At 42.7% G+C, this 20,456-nt stretch overlaps 1 protein-coding gene across 2 annotated transcripts; it reads left to right on the top strand.

Moving 5' to 3' along the window:
- Positions 1-927: 927 nt before the first annotated feature.
- On the top strand, positions 928-8,615 carry LOC118299145 (dehydrogenase/reductase SDR family member 13-like). Of its 2 annotated transcripts, XM_035622623.2 has the most exons (6): positions 928-1,304; positions 3,702-3,820; positions 4,737-4,860; positions 4,937-5,263; positions 6,854-7,083; positions 7,723-8,615. In XM_035622623.2, exons 1-6 carry the CDS (start codon positions 1,178-1,180, stop codon positions 7,792-7,794), a joined length of 999 nt encoding a protein of 332 aa, XP_035478516.1. In that variant the 5' UTR covers positions 928-1,177; the 3' UTR covers positions 7,795-8,615. The 2 variants fall into 2 exon arrangements, with proteins under 2 accessions (XP_035478516.1, XP_035478517.1); XM_035622624.2 differs by lacking the exon at positions 7,723-8,615 and having other exon boundaries at positions 932-1,304; positions 6,854-7,533.
- Positions 8,616-20,456: the final 11,841 nt, after the last annotated feature.

Below are 20,456 nucleotides of genomic sequence, written 5' to 3'. Positions count from 1 at the left end.
TTTTCCATTGGCTGGTCCCATCGCAACTGATAATGGGCGTGGTTTTTACCATGACGCGGAAAGAAGAGACTTTAGTAAACAACCAAGGCTGCCGCTGATGAACGAGCATTTGACCTGAAGTACTGATGTTTTTAAATTTCTCCCACAAAAACGGCAACACTCGTGACCAGTGATTGTAGAATCACCATCACAGACATCTCTGCACGCTCTAGTCTGTTGACATTTTTGAGTCAATCAACAGACGTCACATGATCTGTCGCCGGTAGTTGCAGTGAAGTTAGTGGCCGTCTCTCAATATGCGTTCTTCTCTGTACTTGTTTTCTCGTGAAACGTCATCAGTCGCGGCCAAAGTACCGTTCACATACAAAGGACGCATCGAGCCAAGAACGGTCCACATACCCGGATGTTGTTCTCCCCGCGCCCCCTTTACCGAGGATGCATCGGAGGAGACTTATGTGTTACTTGGGAGAGCCAAGTATCCCAGAATGCATTTCGCGACAACAAACGGCAACGCGATTTCGATCCATTTATATATTGCGATGCTATTTTCCTCACTCACCAATAAGTCCTCCACAACCCACCACAACGTTTTTTTCCCGCCACTGGCCACATTATGTGTAGTCTACAGAGTGCAACATTTATAAACCTTTTTTTCTTTCTTTGCTTTGGCCCACACTCCAGCAGGTAGGTGGCAGTAATGCGGCATACACGTTGGGTCCCACCTACTATAGAACCAGAAGAAGAAGTAACGAAAGCACGCTCCTGTTCCAATTACACATTAACCGTTTTTCTAACTTTTCAATCTGTGCCGGCAGTGATCATCTCCGAGCCAATGCTTCATCCAAACGGGAATTCATTGATTTTTTTTTTAACTGCCTCTATCTCTAAGCAAAACCGGGAAGTCAACCGGAAGTTGCTCGAGCTATCGGAGTTGGTTTGCCTTTCAAGGCCAATTCTTTATATCACTTAATTTTTAAATATTTTTTTTATTCTTTGTTACGTTTAAATATAGTGGAGCGCTTAATGCTTTGGCGAACCTGATTTCGATACTTTCATGCTCAACAAACAGGAAAACGTGCTTGGTTCGTCCCCAAAGGCTTTATTTTGAAAGCGGTAACCGGAAAGTCGCAGGTAACTCTCGTCAACTTGACACCACTAGTACTAGTTCAGCGCTGCCATGTCGGCGCTGCTTTACCTCGCGGCGGGACTAGTTTTTTCCTACGTGATAGTGTACTACGGTGTGTTCAGAGGAGCGCGATGCTCGAGTTCGGTGAAGCTGAAGGGGAAGACGGCAATTGTCACAGGTAATGAGCCTCTCCTGGTCGGACCAGCTTCAGTCAAACTTGTCATTTACATGTCAACGTTGGGGGGCGTCGCATTTTTCTCTAACACTCCCCTTTTAGGCACAAAGCTACACTTAACGTACCCGCCACCAGATGCACTGTTACGAACTTGTCCACCAACAGACAGATAAATGTTTCTGACCAAACAGCTGGGCACGAACACTACACTACACTACACCCAGATGCACATAAGAAGTTGCAGTTCGTCTGCATGGCCACTAGGTGATGTCTCCAAGAAAAGTGCAGGTGTGTGTGTGTGTGTGTGTGTGTGTGGGTGTGTGGGTGGGTGTTCATGAATAAAAATATAATTATACTTTAATTCCAATTGCAGAGTTAAACAGAATAGTTACAACGTGTTGTGCGGTGTCATTTATATGGTTATTTATAATTGCCTCAAAGAGATGAAAATATACAAGCACTTGGTGGAAAAACATTTCAGGTGCCTCCCAAGACAGGTCTGGACCACTCGTAAATTGGGTTCGTGTCTGAAAGACAATTTTTAAAATACGAAAATGAGAAAGTTGGTGGACGCAGCAAGTTCTCCCAAATCACTTGAACGCATCACAAATCTGTTCGTTCGAATGGTTCCTACACGAGGCCCAGTGTGGAGAACAATGTAGAACATTATGAGTTACCTCAAATAAAAGCCATCGTCAGCACTCGAGTCAAAAACATATGGACGGTGATCATGGTGTCTGTCAACCCTTCCCTCATTTTGTCTTTAATTCAAAGTAAGAACACACTGTTAGGAAAACTTTGTGATTAACACTTCAATTCTCAAACTACAGTATAACTTCAGTATAACATTAACTGAAACCAGATTATCTTAACATGATAATAGGATGTTGGCTTCAAAGAATATATATCATACTAAGTTCATGTCTGCTCCCAACTCCGAGTGCACCTTGCACAACACGCATGACAACTACCAAAGATTTAGCGGGTACATGAATACATGTAGAATTATATTATAATTATAATTTACAGAATTAAACAGAATAATATCAACATAATAACCTGAAATGTAAATATAAAATATATTATATACATTTTATTTTATATATATTATATTATATTATATATATATACCAAGTTATGGTATGGGTCGTTTTTTCATCACTTTGAAGCAATAATACTGTATGATTGCTTTAAAATGATGAAAAAAATGACACATAAGTGGAAAAACTTGGTTTGATTAACAGTAGACAAATTTTTGTGACTCCTACGACAGGTCTGAACCACTCGTAAATTCTGTTCGTACTTGGAAGAAATCTTAAAATACGAGAAAATTTGTGAATGCGGGAAGTTCTCCTGATCCCTCGTACACTTGGTTTAAAGGGCCCATATTGTCAAAATTGAAATTTCCTGGCATTTTTCAAAATAAATAAGGTCTAGGGGCTGTAAGTACTGTTAAGGTGTCAAAACCGTCAAGAAAAACAGACAAATACACAGCCTGCATTCGGCTTCCGCTTTTTTTTATGAGGCGTCAATGACTTCCGAAGGAATGTGATGTCACAGCTACACATTCACCGCCTTAAGCCGTTCCCCCAGCCCGGGCTCACCCGTCATTCCGTTGCTGAGCTATCAACAACACGAGAACATTTCGAGGAAACGCTGCTCAGTCGTTGGATGCCAGGAAGCTTACGCATTGCACAGGCTTCATTATTATTTACTATTCTTTAATCATGGCACAGGCTTCCTAAGAATATTAACATAAGAGACCAGCGGCTAATGCCCAGGAAGCGGCCGAGAGGGCAGCACGCCAACGCAGTCACAGCTGGGCACTGCTCGGCCCGGCGGTCGCTAACTGGCCTATAGCTAACTGCTTCTCAGCTCTTCTCTCTCTCTCTCGCTCTCTCGCTCGTACTACGAGCTGACAAACACCACTACGCACAGACTCCCTTCACTGCCCCAGTCACGACAGGAGTTACGCCCCTCATGCGACACGTGAGGTGGTTGGTTGTAGTCAACAACATGTTACCTGTGGTTTGTCTGGCTGTGACTCACTCAGAAAACAGTCAACCAATCAGAAGAGACGCTCATGAATATTAATTAGACAAGCCAAATTGCCTTGTTCCTTTGCAGAGCTCCTGAAAGAAGAGCTATAAAACCATATTGAGATGTTTTTTGGTCCTAAAAAACACAAATGTGTATTTTAAGGATATCAAAACTTCAAATAAAACACCAGAAATGTGTAAAAAAAAAAGGTCCCTTTAAGAACAAATCTGTTTGTATGTATGGTTCTTGCAAGGGTATGATGATGATGCAACATTAAATCAGCGGGCTTTTGAATGACAGATAGGTGTAATGTGTCAGTTTTCTTTGAGTTTCATGCGTGTGACACACTTTCCTGCACAGGAGGCAACACTGGCATCGGCAAGGCCACGGCTCTGGAGCTGGCAAAGAGAGGAGCCAGGGTGATCCTGGCCTGCCGCAACAAGGAGAAAGCGGAGGTGGCCGCCTTTGACATCCGCAGAGTAAGTCCTCTGAGAGCTGCAAGACACGATCAGTCTCAGGATCGCTGAGAGGTGCAGGTGTCATCAACTGGTGCAAATATTATGATGATAGGGCGTGTGTCGCAGATATTCCTCAGATTTGGCACAGCGAACATGCACAAATAACTGTTAACAAGTGCAGTGCCACGAAACCCCCCCCCCCCCCCCCCAAAAAAAAAAAAAAGTCCTGGAACTACTGGCACATTGAAAAGATCATTCCACATGCTTACACGTATGATGTGGTCAACCTGGACTACTGGTACATAATAATGAACTTGAAAGGAACTGTCATGTCTTTGTGGTTTCTGGGCACAGGAAGTTCCATCAGCTTACCTTCCAGGGTGGACTTCAGAGTCTTGCCGGTAAGAATTACATCGTGGTGCAAGGGAACTATGCCATCTAGACAACTTCATCATCAATGACCTTTGATGAGATTTTCTACCGTTGAGCGTTAACAAACTCCTACTACAGAATTCATCAGACACCTCCGCGATGAAAAGATAATCAAATATTGTGTTTTTGTTGAAAGGCATGTCTGTGACGTGGCCTAGAATTGTGATTTTTTTTTCTATGAAACAAAGTTGTTGTATTTTTAGTGTAGATGGTCCAATTTTCCCCCTAACTTCACGTCGGTACGAGACCTGGCTTGAAGACATCCTACATGACAATTTTCAGTCACGGTCACACTGCCACCTACTGGCTACAGCTCCTCCCGTCAGCGGTCACATGGCCCAATGTGCATGGGGTTGCAAGGGCGTGATCATCACTGCTTGCAGCTTTAATTTTCAATGCATTTGTATAATGTATTTCTAAATGCAGACGAATCAGCAAGGCATTGTTTTTTCATCATTGTTCCTTTCAGTTACAGCTGGAATGATTGTTTTTCTTTTTCTTTTAGGAGAGTGGAAACAATCAGGTGGTGTTCATGCAGTTGGATCTGGCATCGCTAAAGTCTGTGCACAGCTTTGCTGAAACCTTCCTGAAGACTGAACCAAGACTGGACATCCTCATCAACAATGCAGGTGAAGATTTTTTTGATTTTTTTCTACTTCACTACTACATTGCAGTAAAAGTAAGAAGTAGCTTCTTGACACACAGGTGTGATGGGTCCAGGACGCACCGAAGATGGCTTCGGCCTAGCGTTTGGGGTGAATCACCTGGGTCACTTCCTGCTCACCGACCTCCTCCTGGAGCGTCTGCAGCAGGGCGGACCCAGCCGCGTGGTCACCGTGGCTGCTCTCCTGCACCGCTTTGGACACATCGACTTCCCTCTGCTGGCTTCCAGGAAGGATCTGGTGTCGGGTCAGTCCACCCGGCAAGACTTTCTCGCCTACTGCAACAGCAAGCTGTGTAATGTGCTCTTCACGAGGGAGCTGGCCAACAGGCTTGAGGGCACTCGTGTCACCTGCTACAGCCTGCACCCAGGTCAGTGGTTAATGCACATTTTGGAATTATAATTTTGGCTGAAGTATCAAATCCTGTGGCAGCTATTTTGGAGGTCAAGATCAAAGCTGGAAGAAAAGATTTTCTGTCGCCTCCGTCAAGTAAGCTACACCTCATAAGAGGTTTTAGCTTTGGTTTCTTAATATAAACAAGAAACGATGTACATTTTGGAACAATACTGCAAGATTTTTGTGACGGTGTGGAGCACTTATTTTCATTAGCCATGTTCAGACACGGAATATGTAACACTATGTGTCTGATGATGTCATTCAGACACTGGATTCAGTTATGTAACTTCTCCATTCTGACATTATTCAGACATGACATGACGATGTTAAAAGAGACTAGGCTTGAGCGACACTTTCACTGGCTGCATGAGAGGAGGCAGTGTCACGTCTGGAGATCAGATCAGAGGCCAGTTACAAACTTTAATGGCGGAAGAACAGTGTTGAGGGTTGAGTGAGGGTTTTAACATTTCACATGGACCATGTGGTTCGTTTACCAAGTGTTAAAAGACCGTGAGCTTGCACACACTCACGCCAGTGTTTTTTGGTTGTGAAAGTAAGATTAAATTTCATTACATTAATTTAGCAGACGCTTTTTCCAAAGCGACTTACAATACGTGCATTCAACCATGAAGACATTACCCAAAAAGTGCAAGAATCAATAAATAAACATTTAACAAACAGGCAAAACCGCTCCAAGTGCTCTTTTTATATATATATATATATATTTTATTTTTTTTAATTTTTTTTTTAGATAAATTCAGGTTGTAAGGTGCAGTCTGAACTGGTGAGTTTTCAGTCTGTGACGGAAGCATTGAAGGGATTCTGCTGTCCTGATGTCAATGGGGAGCTCGTTCCACCATTGAGGAACCAGGACAGAGAACAGACGGGATTTCGATGAGCGGCGGCTGTCTGCTCCTCGCAGTGAGAAAGCCGTTTGGCAGCAGCAGAGCGAAGTGGACGGGCTGGGGTGTAAAGGTTTGACCATGTCCTGGATGTAGTAAAGGCCCGAACCATTCGCAGCACGGTAGGCGAGTACCAGTGCCTTGAAACGATTTCGAGCAACAACTGGAAGCCAGTGCAGGGTGTGTAGGAGCGGTGTAGTGTGGGATAATTTGGGTAGGTTGAAGACCACCCAGGCCGCTGCATTCTGGATGAGCTGCAGAGGAGGGATGACCAGCTAGCAGGGGGTTTTAGTAGTCCAGGCATGAGATAACAAGAGCTTGTGAGGAACGGACGTATCCTCCTGACGTTGTGGAGGATGACTCTGCAGGAGTTGGTCGTCACTGCGATGTTTCAAGTTCAGTTTATATGCCTGAAACTGAACTCGCATTCCTGCAGAACGCAGTTTGCAGGCAGAAGCCTAAATACATGAGATTAGAAAATGGGGATTAGAATCTTAAAAAAAAACCTCTGTTTTCAATGACACGTTTTTGAATGGTAACCCATTGGGCTCCCATTGGCTTATGTCAGAATAGTATGATAGTGCTGGTCTTCCAGCCAGAAGAGTATAGCGCACGTTTGCCGGACAGCGTTTCACAGTAAACTCCTCTCTTTTTTTTCCCAGGAGTCATCCACACTGAACTGTGTCGCAGTACGAGCCTGTGGCTGCAGCTACTCATGATGCCCTTTGCCAAGCTCTTCTTCCTGGACCCAGAGGGGGGGGCCCAGACCACCCTGCACTGTGCCCTGCAGGAGGGTATCGAGCCCCTCAGCGGACGCTACTTCTCTAACTGCGCACTGCAACACGTGGGCGGCAAGGGGCGAGATGATGCCCTGGCCAAGAAGCTGTGGGAGGTGAGTGAGAGGTTAACCGGTTTATTACAATCGACTGAAATCTAATCCAAGGACTGTGTGGACACTATGCTTTACAGAGCTTAACAGCCCCCCAGTGATAATGTCTTATTGTTGGTAACTGTTCCCTTAAGGGCTGGTTTCTAAAGGTTGTATACATGCATACATGTGGTGGATCATTTTTGTTATATTTCTGTAAGGCATGTACCATATCACACTCTTGCCACAGAGATGTCATGATGACAATTTTCTTAATGCACTCTATCTGGGAACATTCTTCAAACTTGAATACCCATAGTAAGGGCTGCAATTAACGATTAATTTCATAATCTATTAATCTGTCGATTATTTTTTTCGATTAATCGATTAGTTGTTTGGTTGATAAAATGTCATAAAATGATGAAAAATGTCGATAGTATTTCCCCAAACTCCAAGATGATGTTTTGTTTTGTCCACACCAAAAATATTTTACTGTAATAGACAAGCAAAGAAACCAAAAATCATATTTAAGAAGCTGAAATCATAGAATTTTGCCTTTTTTTTTTTCATAAAATCTACTTGAACGGATTAATCATTTATCAAAATAGTTGGCGATTCATTTAGTAATTGACTACTAATCGATTAATCGATTAACTGTTGCAGCGCTACTCTCTACCAGCTCCAGCTTGGCATGACTTTGACTCATGTAAAGGAAATGAACAGATGTATGGTTAATATAATAATCTGCCACGTGCCCCATGGAACAGCTTGTATAAAAGAAAGATTGGGGTAAACAGATGCAACGCAGCTAATACATGGTAGCTGATAACTCCATGATGGACTCTCTGGATACCCGTTCCCTCAAAGTTTGAAATTCAAATGTCTCAATTCACCAAAAATGACATCTACTCAAAACCCCAGTACACATTTTTATATCACCATTGTGACATGCGCACTTCCACTGAATTGAACTGCTTTATCCTGAAGTTGTATAGATTTTAAATTATGTTGTTATTTTGCCACAATGTATGATGACTATTCTGTCCATGGGACCAGCTTTCCAAAAATATCTAGACACTAGCTTCTTTGTCTGTTCACATATGACTAGTCTTTAATGTACTTTAACTAGGGAAATAATGTTTAGCTCTTATGTACAACTGGAACTTGGCCTGTCACGATAATTAAATTATCGACTTATCGTACGATACATGGATATGAACATAATCATTTTTATTGACCTCAATACCAGCCATTGTGTCAACATCCATGTTTGTTTACATGAGAATGAATGTCAACAACAGTCCAGCAAGTCCTTCTGCTTCTGTCCTCTCATCTGTTCTCTTCGTACGATTAATCAAGTACTGGTTTGTTTTATAAAATGTCAGAAAATATGGATTTCTTAGTATTTTTCGCGTATAGTTATCGTGACATGCCTAACTGGAACATGGAATTTGTGCTAGAGAATGAGTTAATAATCAACATGTATTCATACCTGTTGTGGTCACCATTGTCTACTTTTACAGTAAAGTACTTTAATAAAGATAAAATGGAAACATTTTCTTTGTAAGTCTGGTTTTGTGGGGCAGGAAATGTTTTCTCTTTATGCAGGAACAAAACTTTTTACGTAAACAATTAGATGATATGATAATAAATCGAATAAAAATGAATGTAGGTATTAATACATTTTTCTAAACTGCAAAAAAGTCTATCCAGGGACAGGGGTTGCAAATTAGCCTAGGCTAGAAACCGTATATGGAGCACATTTGTATCATGTTAGGTAACCTGTTATAATGGCCTTTTGCATTGTCCCAAATGTAAAAAAACAAATAACTAATAAAAAAATAAATAATGCTGTGCTTGGTCCAGTTTCTATTAGTGCTGCCCATGGGTTCACTCACACATTCTAACTCAACATCACCCAAAAAGCCACATCACTGTATTTGTATCACTACACAACACTGATCCGAATGACTCATTGCGCGCATAATACCAGCAATGACTGATTATTAAGTGCAGCAGGTGAAAATTTTAATAAAACCAGACAAAATGCAAAGGAACTGTAACTATAACAGTTATTAAGTGTTTAACAATTTCAGAAAACATGTTCTAGTTAGGACTGTGGTGGGATGGAAAGTCTTTAGATGGACATCAAATAAGATTGGCAACTGTTTAGTATTTATTCACTGTAAACAGGTTTTGACCACAACTTGGAATCCAAGTGAAGAAATGCTTTTCAACCCTCAACCCGGGGGGGACGACATGTGTGGACCAGCTCCATTCAGTCTGACACGGCTATAATAAAAATCCAGGCTACAAACCGACTCTTACACCAGAATTACACTTAATTGTGTTTTTTTAAGTGTTTTTTTTTTATGAATAAATGACATAAATAAAAAATTCTAAGCTCTTAGAATAAGTATTAATAAGTCATTTGTCAAGTTAATGTTATCAGTTGTTTGTTGAGATGGGAAGACCAAAGCTGAAAATATATCTAATGCTTTCAAAGAAATACATGGAAAAGGCATGTAATCTAGTAAACCAACCATGGAATATTCACTTTATTATACCTTGTTGTATTTTGTTTCATCTTGTTGCCGTGAGAACGTTGTGTGAAATGTCATATGCAAGGACTCACAACTTTGAGTAACTCAATCGCATTATGCATAAACCTTCTGGACAATAATGATCAGGGTATGAGTAAGTTTATCTCTCCCTCTGAAGGCGCTAAACTGAGTTCAGGTACATGACGCTCCTGAAAGAGTCAACTTTTGAATCCATTTGAGATTGTGAGTGCTCTGTGTGGCCACCAGGGGGCAGTAGTGCTGCACCGCTCTAACCCCAGAGGCCACAGCGCCTCATCATGCTGTTCCTTGGCTGCCTCTGCTTGGAGCAAGGTTGTCGACGACCTTAACCCAGCAGACCTATGGATTCTGTTCATTATGAGCACTGATTATTAACACAGGTTGGCGTGAAAGCCAGGTCAGTTGGGTGTGTTAAGAGAGGCGCTCTTGTAATTACTCGGTAGGACATTCTTCTGTGCAGGCTTCTCCTTTGACCTCAGTGTTGGTGGGGAGAAACACACTTCCACAATCGATTCCTATCTCCTCCTGCAACCGTCCCTCTGTCCCCTTCCTTCGCCCGCCTCCCCCCTCCGCCCGTCTCTGCTGCATGTGGAAAGGACCTGTGGTAAACTTGAGTCGCGGCTTTCACGACAGCCTCTCCTTTACCACAGCACTGCACCTCACTTGTTCCAGCTAACAACGGGGCGGGCAGTCACAGGAAAGAGGTCGTTAAGGTCAGTGTCATGGACCCAGACTAGAATCCTAAGTTGAACAAACTTAAAACAGTTCAGTGTAACAAGATCTGCGGAGTACGCTGACAAAGGACATTGTTTCTGGAAATAGATGTTGCCGTTAAGATTGTTTTTAACTGCAATTTCTCAAACGGAGCTCTACTGCATTGGGGATCGACGCAGAAATCTCAGAGACTTCTCAAAACCCCAGCAAATGAAACCATATAAAACCCTAACCCACTGCATTGCTTCATTCCACTAAAGTAAGACAGATCATCTGGTTTTCCATCAACTGGGCATACAAACCCTTTGCTTGATTATCAAAGGTACATTAATATAGTACATTTTGAACTTTCAACATCACGAAACATAATATGTTCATTTCCTTCACAAGCTCTTTGATGTTGTCTTGCTCTAGTGGCAGCTGCTGTATTTGAACGCTGCTCGGCAGGGCAGGTGTAACGTGTCATCCATCACTCGTGGGGGTTGCTGGCATGATCCCTGGCTCCTTGTTCCCCTGCGGGACACACGGTTCGTCCACGGCGAGCTCCATCAATTGTTCTCTGTCTTTGGTACGGCTCGGGTTCATTTCATCTTCGAGGGTCTTCCAGCTTTTCTTTTGCCTGGAATGGTACATATCAGCTCAGCCTTTTGGATGTGAAGATGGCTCAGCCATGGCCACAGTCGCTTCTATTTTAATTCAGGGTGGAGGGTTTTGCTCAAGCTTTTTTTTTTTTTTTCTTCAAGGTTTTAGCTTCGTAAAAATATGTCAAACGTCTCTGTGCATTCTTGTAGGCCGTGGTTGTTGGTGGCTAGGTCAGGTCTTCAAGTTGCTAGAAGGAAGTTCACTGAATGCCTCTGGGATTATCTGCCGACGTCTGGGACATTGGAGGGAGGATGCAATCTTCTCTCCCTCCAGACTGAATGGGGAAGCACTCATGATGATACTGCATAATGCATTCAGAGTGGTCATAGAAGGCTCATATAAAGTGTGAACTTTTGTTGTTTTCGATTGTCACTCAGTAGGTATGTCCTTATTCAGGGTTGAAGGCCGATGGTGTCTCAGCCATGTGACGAGGCTGTCCCATTTTGAAGAGTCTTTTAAAAATGTGGCCGAGAAATGCATCATTCCGTACCCGAGCGGCGAAGAATCCAATTGGTCGAGCTTCTCAGGCCAACCCATTTCATTATTCATTGCGTGGCGGTAACAAATCCCTTTTCAAAAAAGAGAATATGGCGGCAAAGGCAGAGAAGACAAAACGGACTCAGACGAGCTAGTAAGTATCAGGCTTCAGCTCAATCCAATAGCTTAAGGTAAAAATGTTGAAAGAGTTCATTTGTGGAACATTACATGTTTATATTCAAGCAACTTTTCACATCAGTAGTAGTCTGTGCGTCCTGCAGGTGGAACAGTGGTAAAAGGTAACCAGAACTTTCACTATTCTTTCTAACCGGTGTTCATCGGTAACACCGGTTACCGATGACTATGCGAAGTCGGGGAGCAGGGAGATAGTTTCTCCAGGGCAGAGGCCGCCTCGCTCCGGGACAGCACGGTGAACAGTCACGCGGTGAACAGAGGAGGTGGTTGGCCTGGCCGCGCGTCACTCAGACAACAGTCGGCCAGTCAGAAGAGAAGCTCATGTATATTAATCGCGTGTGCCTCTCGTGTGTGACTTCAGTGCGTGGCGGGGGAGGGGGGGGTGGGGGGGGGGGGGGTGGCTACACCTTGCACACTGCTGCAACGACGGTGTGTCCTACCTTCATCTCGTGAAATTCTCGGCCGACGAGACAGCAGCGCTGTTTCAGGGCCAAAGGTCTTCGGCTCACGAGTGTGCAGCACCTCTCCCCGATCTATAGTCCATGGATGTTGTGTCACTGTCTTCTTCGTTTGAGCAGCCGCTTGTTGATGACTTGTGTGTGGTGTTTGCTTTGGGCCCGACCTCACAGCACTGCAGTGCTTAGTGACTGGATTAGTGCATCAATTAGGCAGCTACATTGGATGCATAGAGCCATGCTGATTGATTTGGATGCCGTGGGAGCCCGTGTGCGCGTTGTTTGCATGGGGACAATATCAACACATCTGAGTGAGTGAAAGAAACTGATATTGTGCTCGTTCTGTTAACATATTTGGAATGCGCGTTGTCACCAAAAGATGAAAGTACTTTTTTCTTTCTTCTTTCTTAGGGTCCTCTTTTGTTTATTTTGTTTTGCTAATATTCTGGGTTATCCTATGGATTGGATAGGATAGGCAAAATAATAAGCCTTGTGCTTCAGCCGATTCCTTTTTCTGTTGTTGATTGTGTGAGTTATATTGTGTGAAATGGACTGATGTAAACGTGTGTAATTTATATTTTTGTTCAATTGCATATTCACAGAAATTGTCATGCTTTGTTTATTGTAATGTAAACTGAAATAAACTTTTCAAAATTCAAAATAAAAATAAATAAAGCAAATTGTTAGGAAGCACGTGTACAGTGTTGCTTCCAATCTTTTGGAAATCCACCGTTTATGTACTGCCTCCAGGAAACAGTTTATATTCTGAGGTCCGCCATGACAATCTTGCAGTCACATAAATGGAAGTATTATAACCTCAACGTTAACATTAGTTTTGTATTTGATTTATTTCCAGGTTATTTCCTTATTCTGCTTCTTGCCCGAGGAACACACTGGCCCCTGGAGACTTTTTCCTCAAACACAATCATTAGAAAAACCCCAGCTGTAAACTATGGTCACACTTTTTTTTCTGAGCGTAACAAACACCCTGAAATGATGCATCAGTAAAGAATCTCAGTCATCCAGGTCATAGTGCAGTATCTTCAGCAGTTGTTCATAGCTGTACACAGGCAACTGAACTTGCTTTGACTTCGAAATGACTCTTTCAATTTACATGACATGACCCATTAGGTACAATAAGATTTGCAAAGCCTAGAAGAGCTGTCAGGAAATTCTCCCCACATCATTCAGCAGAAGTTTGACTGCAAGCAAAAAGACTTTGCCTTTTCCAATGCTGCTGACAATATATATACGGTACATTTGAAAAGGTTTAGCTTTCTTTAAAATGCATTTCACTGAAATAAAATCTTTAATAATAGCAGTGGCACATTTCCATGGGTCACCCTGAAGAAGATATTGCCATCAGATATGATTTATATCTCGTAAAGTTTTGTTTTGAAATTCTAGTTTGTCTAACTTGGGTTGAGCATGTGTGGGCGGCTGTTCAAAGATTGAGGGAGATGTGGGTGGGAGACATCCAAAGAACAAAGAAAAGTGTAAGTAAGCTCATATTCAAAATTAATTCCCCCCCATCACCTCTTTCCTCCTGACACTCCTCACTTTCAGTGTGAATAGACACACACACACACACACACACACACACACACACCGCGTCCGGCCCTTATCAGTAACAGTGCGGGTGTCGATAAATAGAAGCATCCTCTGGGTCTTGTTATTTCCTCCGCTGCAATTAACGTTCCCATCTGCTAACCTGTGATTAACGGTGTTTACCGATATGCTGTGGCATGTTTGCCTGCTTGAGTCACAGTACACACCTTCCCCTCCATTTCCCAACCCCTCCCATATGCTGCTCAGGCTGTCAACGGTGAATATAACACTTCTCCCGGGACTCTGTGTTGGAAGGTTGGTAAGTTGAGACCATGTCATATTGTACTGCTGATACAGTATATCAGACTGATATCGATCCTTAAAAATTAATTTTGTTTTATGTTACCATACTAAGATAAAGATCCCCTTCCATCCTTCACCCCCACCCCATGTCGGTGATGTCACCCATTTGTTTCTCGAGCGAGGTTGTCAGGCTTTGATTTGGTACCATCACTTCTCGCCATCTTGGAAGTTTCTAGCCTTACACCAAAATTCCAATTTGCATGTGAATATTACTCGGTATAATGAACTAATTCAGCGCCATGACATTTGCTGAGCACATTCATGCTCCCGAGAAGAGGAAGCTGGAACCCTCCATTCATCAACTCATCCATACCAGGATCTATTAGTGAACATAACCAAAAGCTCATTTTAAAGGTGAAAGGTGAGGGTCAAATTTGACATGTTTAGCCCAACTGCTGGAAAGACAGCAAATCAATGTGTATCATCATTCTGAGCTCCTCCTCTTACTTATTGGAGCTTCTGTTGGTCATTAGCTGGACTCAATGCGGCAGACTGTTTTCCCTTTGGAACAGGTTTGGGCTGGAAGCTTGGTGACTGAATGAAAATGGACTTAGTCACCAGGTCTGGAAAGTGAAGCCAATGCAAAAGAGCCTGAATCCTGTATTATCTCGAATGACCAGCAGAGGGCGACACCCTGGTCGCAAAAATCAATTTCTCACTCTTGATTTATAACATCAGTCATGAAGTAAAACAAAAATTCAATTCAATTTTATTTGTATAGTGCCAAAACACCACGTACATTATCTCAAGGCACTTTACATAGTGAAGTGGAGACCTCACAATATTATAGAGAAACCCAACAGTTCCCACAATGAGCAGCACTTGGCGACCGTGGAGAAAAACCCCTCTCTTTTAACAGGAAGACATTTCTAGCAGAACCGGACTCGGTTGCAGGTGTAGGTGGACATGCAGCGGAGGAGCTCTCAGTCAGGCCACACCCAACAGTCCTCCATATATGGTTACGTCTGGTTCCAAAAAAGTTTCCACCAAGATTGCGCTGGCCAAAATGTTAAACTTTGAGCCTTCCAAACGGCCGCTCTCAAACCAATGGGGGACGCTTGGTTCGGTTCGGTTGACACTTGTGGTGAACTGGTGAAGCTCGGGAGCTAGCCGTTGACCGCAGTCACTTTCAGAGCTCCTCTCACAGAGCATGTCATTTTGGTGGTAAAACAAATCAGATATTGGGCTTGGTAATGGTCAGTTAGCCACAGTCAGTTAGATCCTCTTCCATTAGAATGAACAGACATTTTGTGGGGTTTAAATCCTGGTGTCAGCAGGCCTCAGGGTTTTTAGGCATGTCTGGATTCCTATAACTGGTTAGTAGCCTAATTGTCTCCAAAGTTGTGGTGGGGACAACCTTGTTCATTAAGGTCTCATTATTAATCTGGATTGAACAAAAAATGCATCACATTGGCTCATATACAAACTTTACTCTGTTGGCTCAAACTGAAATAAAGGTCCCCCGGTGTACAAAGATCAGTTTCAGATTTTGTGGCCAATAGCTGCTTGAAACTATCGCGCTCAGTGTGGAGGTGTTAATAGAAGTCTTATCATCACCCCCGTCCATTTGTTTTGCATGCGTTTTAATGATGCTGCTCTTTGCCAACTGTGTCTGGAAACAGTGTGAAACAGACATGGAGAGAGAGCAAACCTCCGGCATTTTAAAAGCCTCCTGAACATACATTCATTCATAGCACTTAGGTAAATGAGCCCTCGCTCAAGCTATTTGCAATTTGCAATAATCTAATGAGAAAATGCTTCTTGCCGAGCAGAGACTGTAAAACAGCAACATATCAGAGAGGTTACGGCTGTAAAAACTATTCATTAAATAGAAATTGCACCGTTTTGTTGGTTGCGTTGGTAACAAATTGCCTATTAGCTGCACAGAAAAAATATTTTTTGACATTTATTTGTCTGACATTCATCCATCCAGTCGCAATGGCTTTATTACCTGATGTCTCTTGCTCCTCCTGAAGTGAAATAGAGGACTTAAGTTCCACGTCACTGTGGTTTAGCAACACATGCCACGTGTCAGCTTCAATGATAAATCCCGTGGATAGAGAATATGGATAATAAGTGCAAATTTCAGTGAAACCATCAATTGAAGATCTGACTGAAACTTCCTGACAGTTCTTACCAGAACAAATACTCCAAAGAGTTAGATTTTCTTTATATATTCAAATTTAAAGATTGTTTCATAGTTAATTTTAGGAGCTTAAAACCAAAAACATATCTGAATCAGATATCTGTGAAACTCTTTGTGACACGTCGTGCTGTCATCTTTGGTGTTTTAACATTTAACCATTTGTATTGTGAAAACTAATTTCTAAATCATAAAGTTGCAATGGCTAACGTGTTAGCAAACTGTTTCCTATTTACAAATCCAGCAGTTGCAAAGCCGCATAGGCATTCACACAGAGTGGAGCTAATATGGAGTAAATAAAGATGGATGACCTGTCTTCCTCCGACCGACAAAAGTGAAGCCAAAATATCCGATACGGATGCAGCCATCTTGCACTGGTGACGTAATTTACAGTCCAAATAAAGATTGACGACGCATCTCCACGCTGAAATTGTGTTCATATCTTTGGGTTTCGGGGGATTCGGTTGTCGAAATCTTGCGCTTTTGATCTCATTTTGAGCTAGAATCGCAAATCATTCTCAGCTGTCAATCGTGAAGCCTCAACCCTGTTTAATTGTAGTATCAAATAACTAGTTTAAACCAACCTTATCAGAAACATGATGAGTTCAACATACATCAGTATGGAAAAAACTACCAGAAATGAGAGAAACTATCTTTGGAAAAAACAATATCGATGTGGCTTTTTAATTTAGTCAGTGTTCCATTTGCTAACATGGAGGTGGAGTTTATAATACAGCCAGCCACCAGGGGGCAATACAGATGTTTTGGCTTCTCCTATGGCAGCTGTCATGTTGTCCGTCTTTGAATAAAGTCTATGGAATGGAGTCGTTTTTATGTCCACCTGATCCCAATATTGACCGACTCAGCTCCTGAAAATGGTTGGTTACTGAGCAACTAAATGCTCCGCCTGTGTGTTTGTCACAGCTTTTTTATTAAAAAAAAAATAAGAAAACTGCCTGCAGCAAATGCAATCCAGGATGATGAGACTGAACCAAACTGAAACATTGAGTTAAGAAAAAAAAAAGCAATGCAGATTGGAGGAGCAGAGGTGATAATAATTGTTAATGTGAAAATTTGATGAATACAGTTAAAGTGGCTGTGATGAGCTGGTGACCTGTCCAGTGTGAATCCCGCCTCTCGCCCAATGTCAGCTGGAATTGGCTCCAGCCCCCCCCCTGTGGGCCCTTAAAGGATAAAGCAGTATAGATCACGGATGGATGGATGGAATTTAGGGGATTATAACAAAACTTTGCCTCCTCTTTATCATTTCCTTTTTTGAAAGATCCAACCACTGCACTTTAAAAAAAGAAGAAGAATGTTTTTGTTTTGGAGTCCAATTCAGACCAAATCTTAAGTCCTCAGCGTTCAAGATATTTTCTTGTTCAATTAAGAATGTGAAGAGCACTTGTATCCCTGCGTGTGAAAACAAGTGGTTCTAATGTCTATAACTGAGAGCAAACCGCAGTCACCACTTTAAACCGTCATATTTGCAGCTTGTTGGCTTTTTAAGCACCTGGACGTGATGCTGAAACCAACACATGGCTCCTCAAGGCTTCTGGTTTTCTCCACTTTTCATCAGGAATTGATAGAGAAATTCCACAGGGGCGCCATTATTGATTAGACGCCGATTGTGGTGGGTGGGAAATGCCAAACATCCAAAGCTGGGGAGTCACAGATCGAAGTCAGCTGGACATACAATAGCCTGCATTGAAACCTATCCTTTTGTAGGGGCTGGACTGTTTTCCTGCGCATGTAGTGCAGGAATCTGTTTCACCTTTGTAAGGTGGACTTTGTTGACAAGGCCTGTCTTTCACTTGGAACATGTGAACAGGGTGAGAATAATAGATTCGACAAACCTTCATAATTAAGACATAGGGTCACCTTGGAAATCCACTTTTGGTCGAAAGAAATTGTTGTTTTGATTTGATAAAGGACAATGAACCAATCTCTCTCTCTCTCTCTCTCTCTTTCACACACACACACACACACACACACACACACACACACACACACACACACACACACACACACATACAAAGACAGCATTTGAACACGCGATCAATCTAAGGACGTGATAGAACAGAAGGCTAGCGGGGCCAAGCTGCACCTCATCCACAACCCTGTATCACAGTGGCGTCACTGCTCATATGTCTGATGATGATCGCCACAGATCGCGACCAAGAACGAACTTTGAACTGCAGCTTTTGAGTCGCCACAGACAAGAGGTCCCTCGGCTGCGCACGAAAATGGAAACTCGAACATCAGTAATTCCCCCCGACAATTTCGACATAGTGATGGAGGTCCTGTAAGCTAACTGTGTGAATACAGTGGGACAAAGTTGGAAGGGGTTTGTACAGGAAAATCACTCTTATGATCATTTGGACTTCAGATATAAAATTGTTATGTTTGCCCTTCTTTGATACATGTAGTCGACAGTAGACAGTCTAAGGTGTTCCCAAACTGGATCTGAAAGTGGGACTCGGGATACGAGGGAGTCCCACAACGTCATCTCTCACATGGTTATGAATATTAGATTAGTGTTAAGCTTTATCCCATTTTTTTTAGTATGTGTTATAACTATAAAGCAGCATTTTCACTCACTGCGGTATGACAACACAAGGACAAATATTTAAAAAATCTAAATACTCTCAACAAGTGCACGCGTATAACTGACAACGCAGCTCTATCCGTTTGCTGGAGATGGAGATACAATGAGGTATAGTCATCAATATGAGCCACTAGGTATTGATTACCTCATCGAGGAGGATGGGCATTGTCAATGTCCATGGCAGTGGAAGAGAAGCGGGGGGAGGGAGGGACGAAAGGGGCGGGATGGCGCTGCAGTTCATTCAGGGTCACAGGCCAACATAGCCGTCTGTGGCTGAGGCCCTTTCGTGGAAACATGCAGCTGATGTCGATACTTTGGGGACTTTGGTCATTTGGTCGCTGTCACTCAACATCAGGCCTCCAGTCTGGGCCTGGTGCCAGGACGCTGCACTGTTAGTAAGCCAGGTCCCAGTGAGAGGGGGGCAGTTTGTGGCATATGCTATATGGGATACTCCTCACTTTGAAAGTGATGAAGGACAAATCAGGAATTTTCTGTATTACTGATACAGGTCGGACTCTAAGAATTTGGACAGTTACATATTATTTGTTCTACATAATCTTGATATGAAAAAAAAAAAAATAGATACTTAAGTGCCCAGTGTCAGATGGGATACCAAGACACTGAATGATTCTTGGCATTAAGGTTGACGTGCAGTTGTGTATCAATAAGAGGATTGAAGAGGTGACCTGGCAAGTGAATAACATAACAGTGAGGCTTGAATAAAAAAAACAAAAGTGGATTGGGGAGATATCGGTGGTAGTTGGCAGTGGATGGAGGAGCACAAGTCTTGTGGATGGCCAGAATATTAAATGTAGTTAAAAGAACAAAAGAAAAAACCCTCTTCATGGTCCCTTGTCAACAACCAAGACTTCATGACTTTAACCTCAGGGGATTCAGCCAATAAAACAATACAGAAACGATAAAACACACATCATATTAAAATTCTAACAGGAAAGTGACTTTGTGTGTATCTGTCCAATTACTCTTGAGCCCCTAAAGTCTGAGGAAATGTGTAACTGTACTTCCAGTCTGGACTGTATGTTTTCAATGTCTTAGATACAGTTTTAATTTTGTGGTGTATTTCTGCAATCAGTAATGTTTCAAAACCGATTTTTGTTTTTTCAATTATTTTTCCAGGGCTTCATGGCTCTAACTAAGTCAAAAAAAAGTACGCAGATCAGCCACAACAGGAAGAACGGTTGGCTGTTTTAATGTTCATATGAATCCATCCGATAGTTGTTGGGATATTTCAGTCCGGACCCGGATGTGGTGGGCAAACCCACAGACACGTCCGTCCCTCGAGCCAAACAGGAAACAACTGGATTCTTGATCTGTCACAGGCTTCGCGTCTGACCCTTTGCTTCCCTTGTCTCAGCCTCTCTCCACTAAAAAAACAGTGTGAAGTGAAAGTGCTGATTCATGGGCCCGCCCTGGGCCCATGAAGCCCAGTGAAATATGTCCAGGTCAAGTGTGTCACTTGTGAACTCGAGGGCTTTTGATTTTGTTGATCCAAGCAGACTTTGTGATATTAGAGCTGAAAGATCCAAGAGCTCTCAGGCATGTTTCGCAAGACAAGCACGCTCGCTCGCTCACACACACACACACACACACACACACACACACACACACACACACACACACACACACACACACACACACACGAACACACT

This window comes from Scophthalmus maximus, chromosome 11, assembly GCF_022379125.1.
Source record: "Scophthalmus maximus strain ysfricsl-2021 chromosome 11, ASM2237912v1, whole genome shotgun sequence".
Taxonomy (NCBI): domain Eukaryota; kingdom Metazoa; phylum Chordata; class Actinopteri; order Pleuronectiformes; family Scophthalmidae; genus Scophthalmus; species Scophthalmus maximus.
This window is presented reverse-complemented; position numbering and strand designations above follow the sequence as displayed.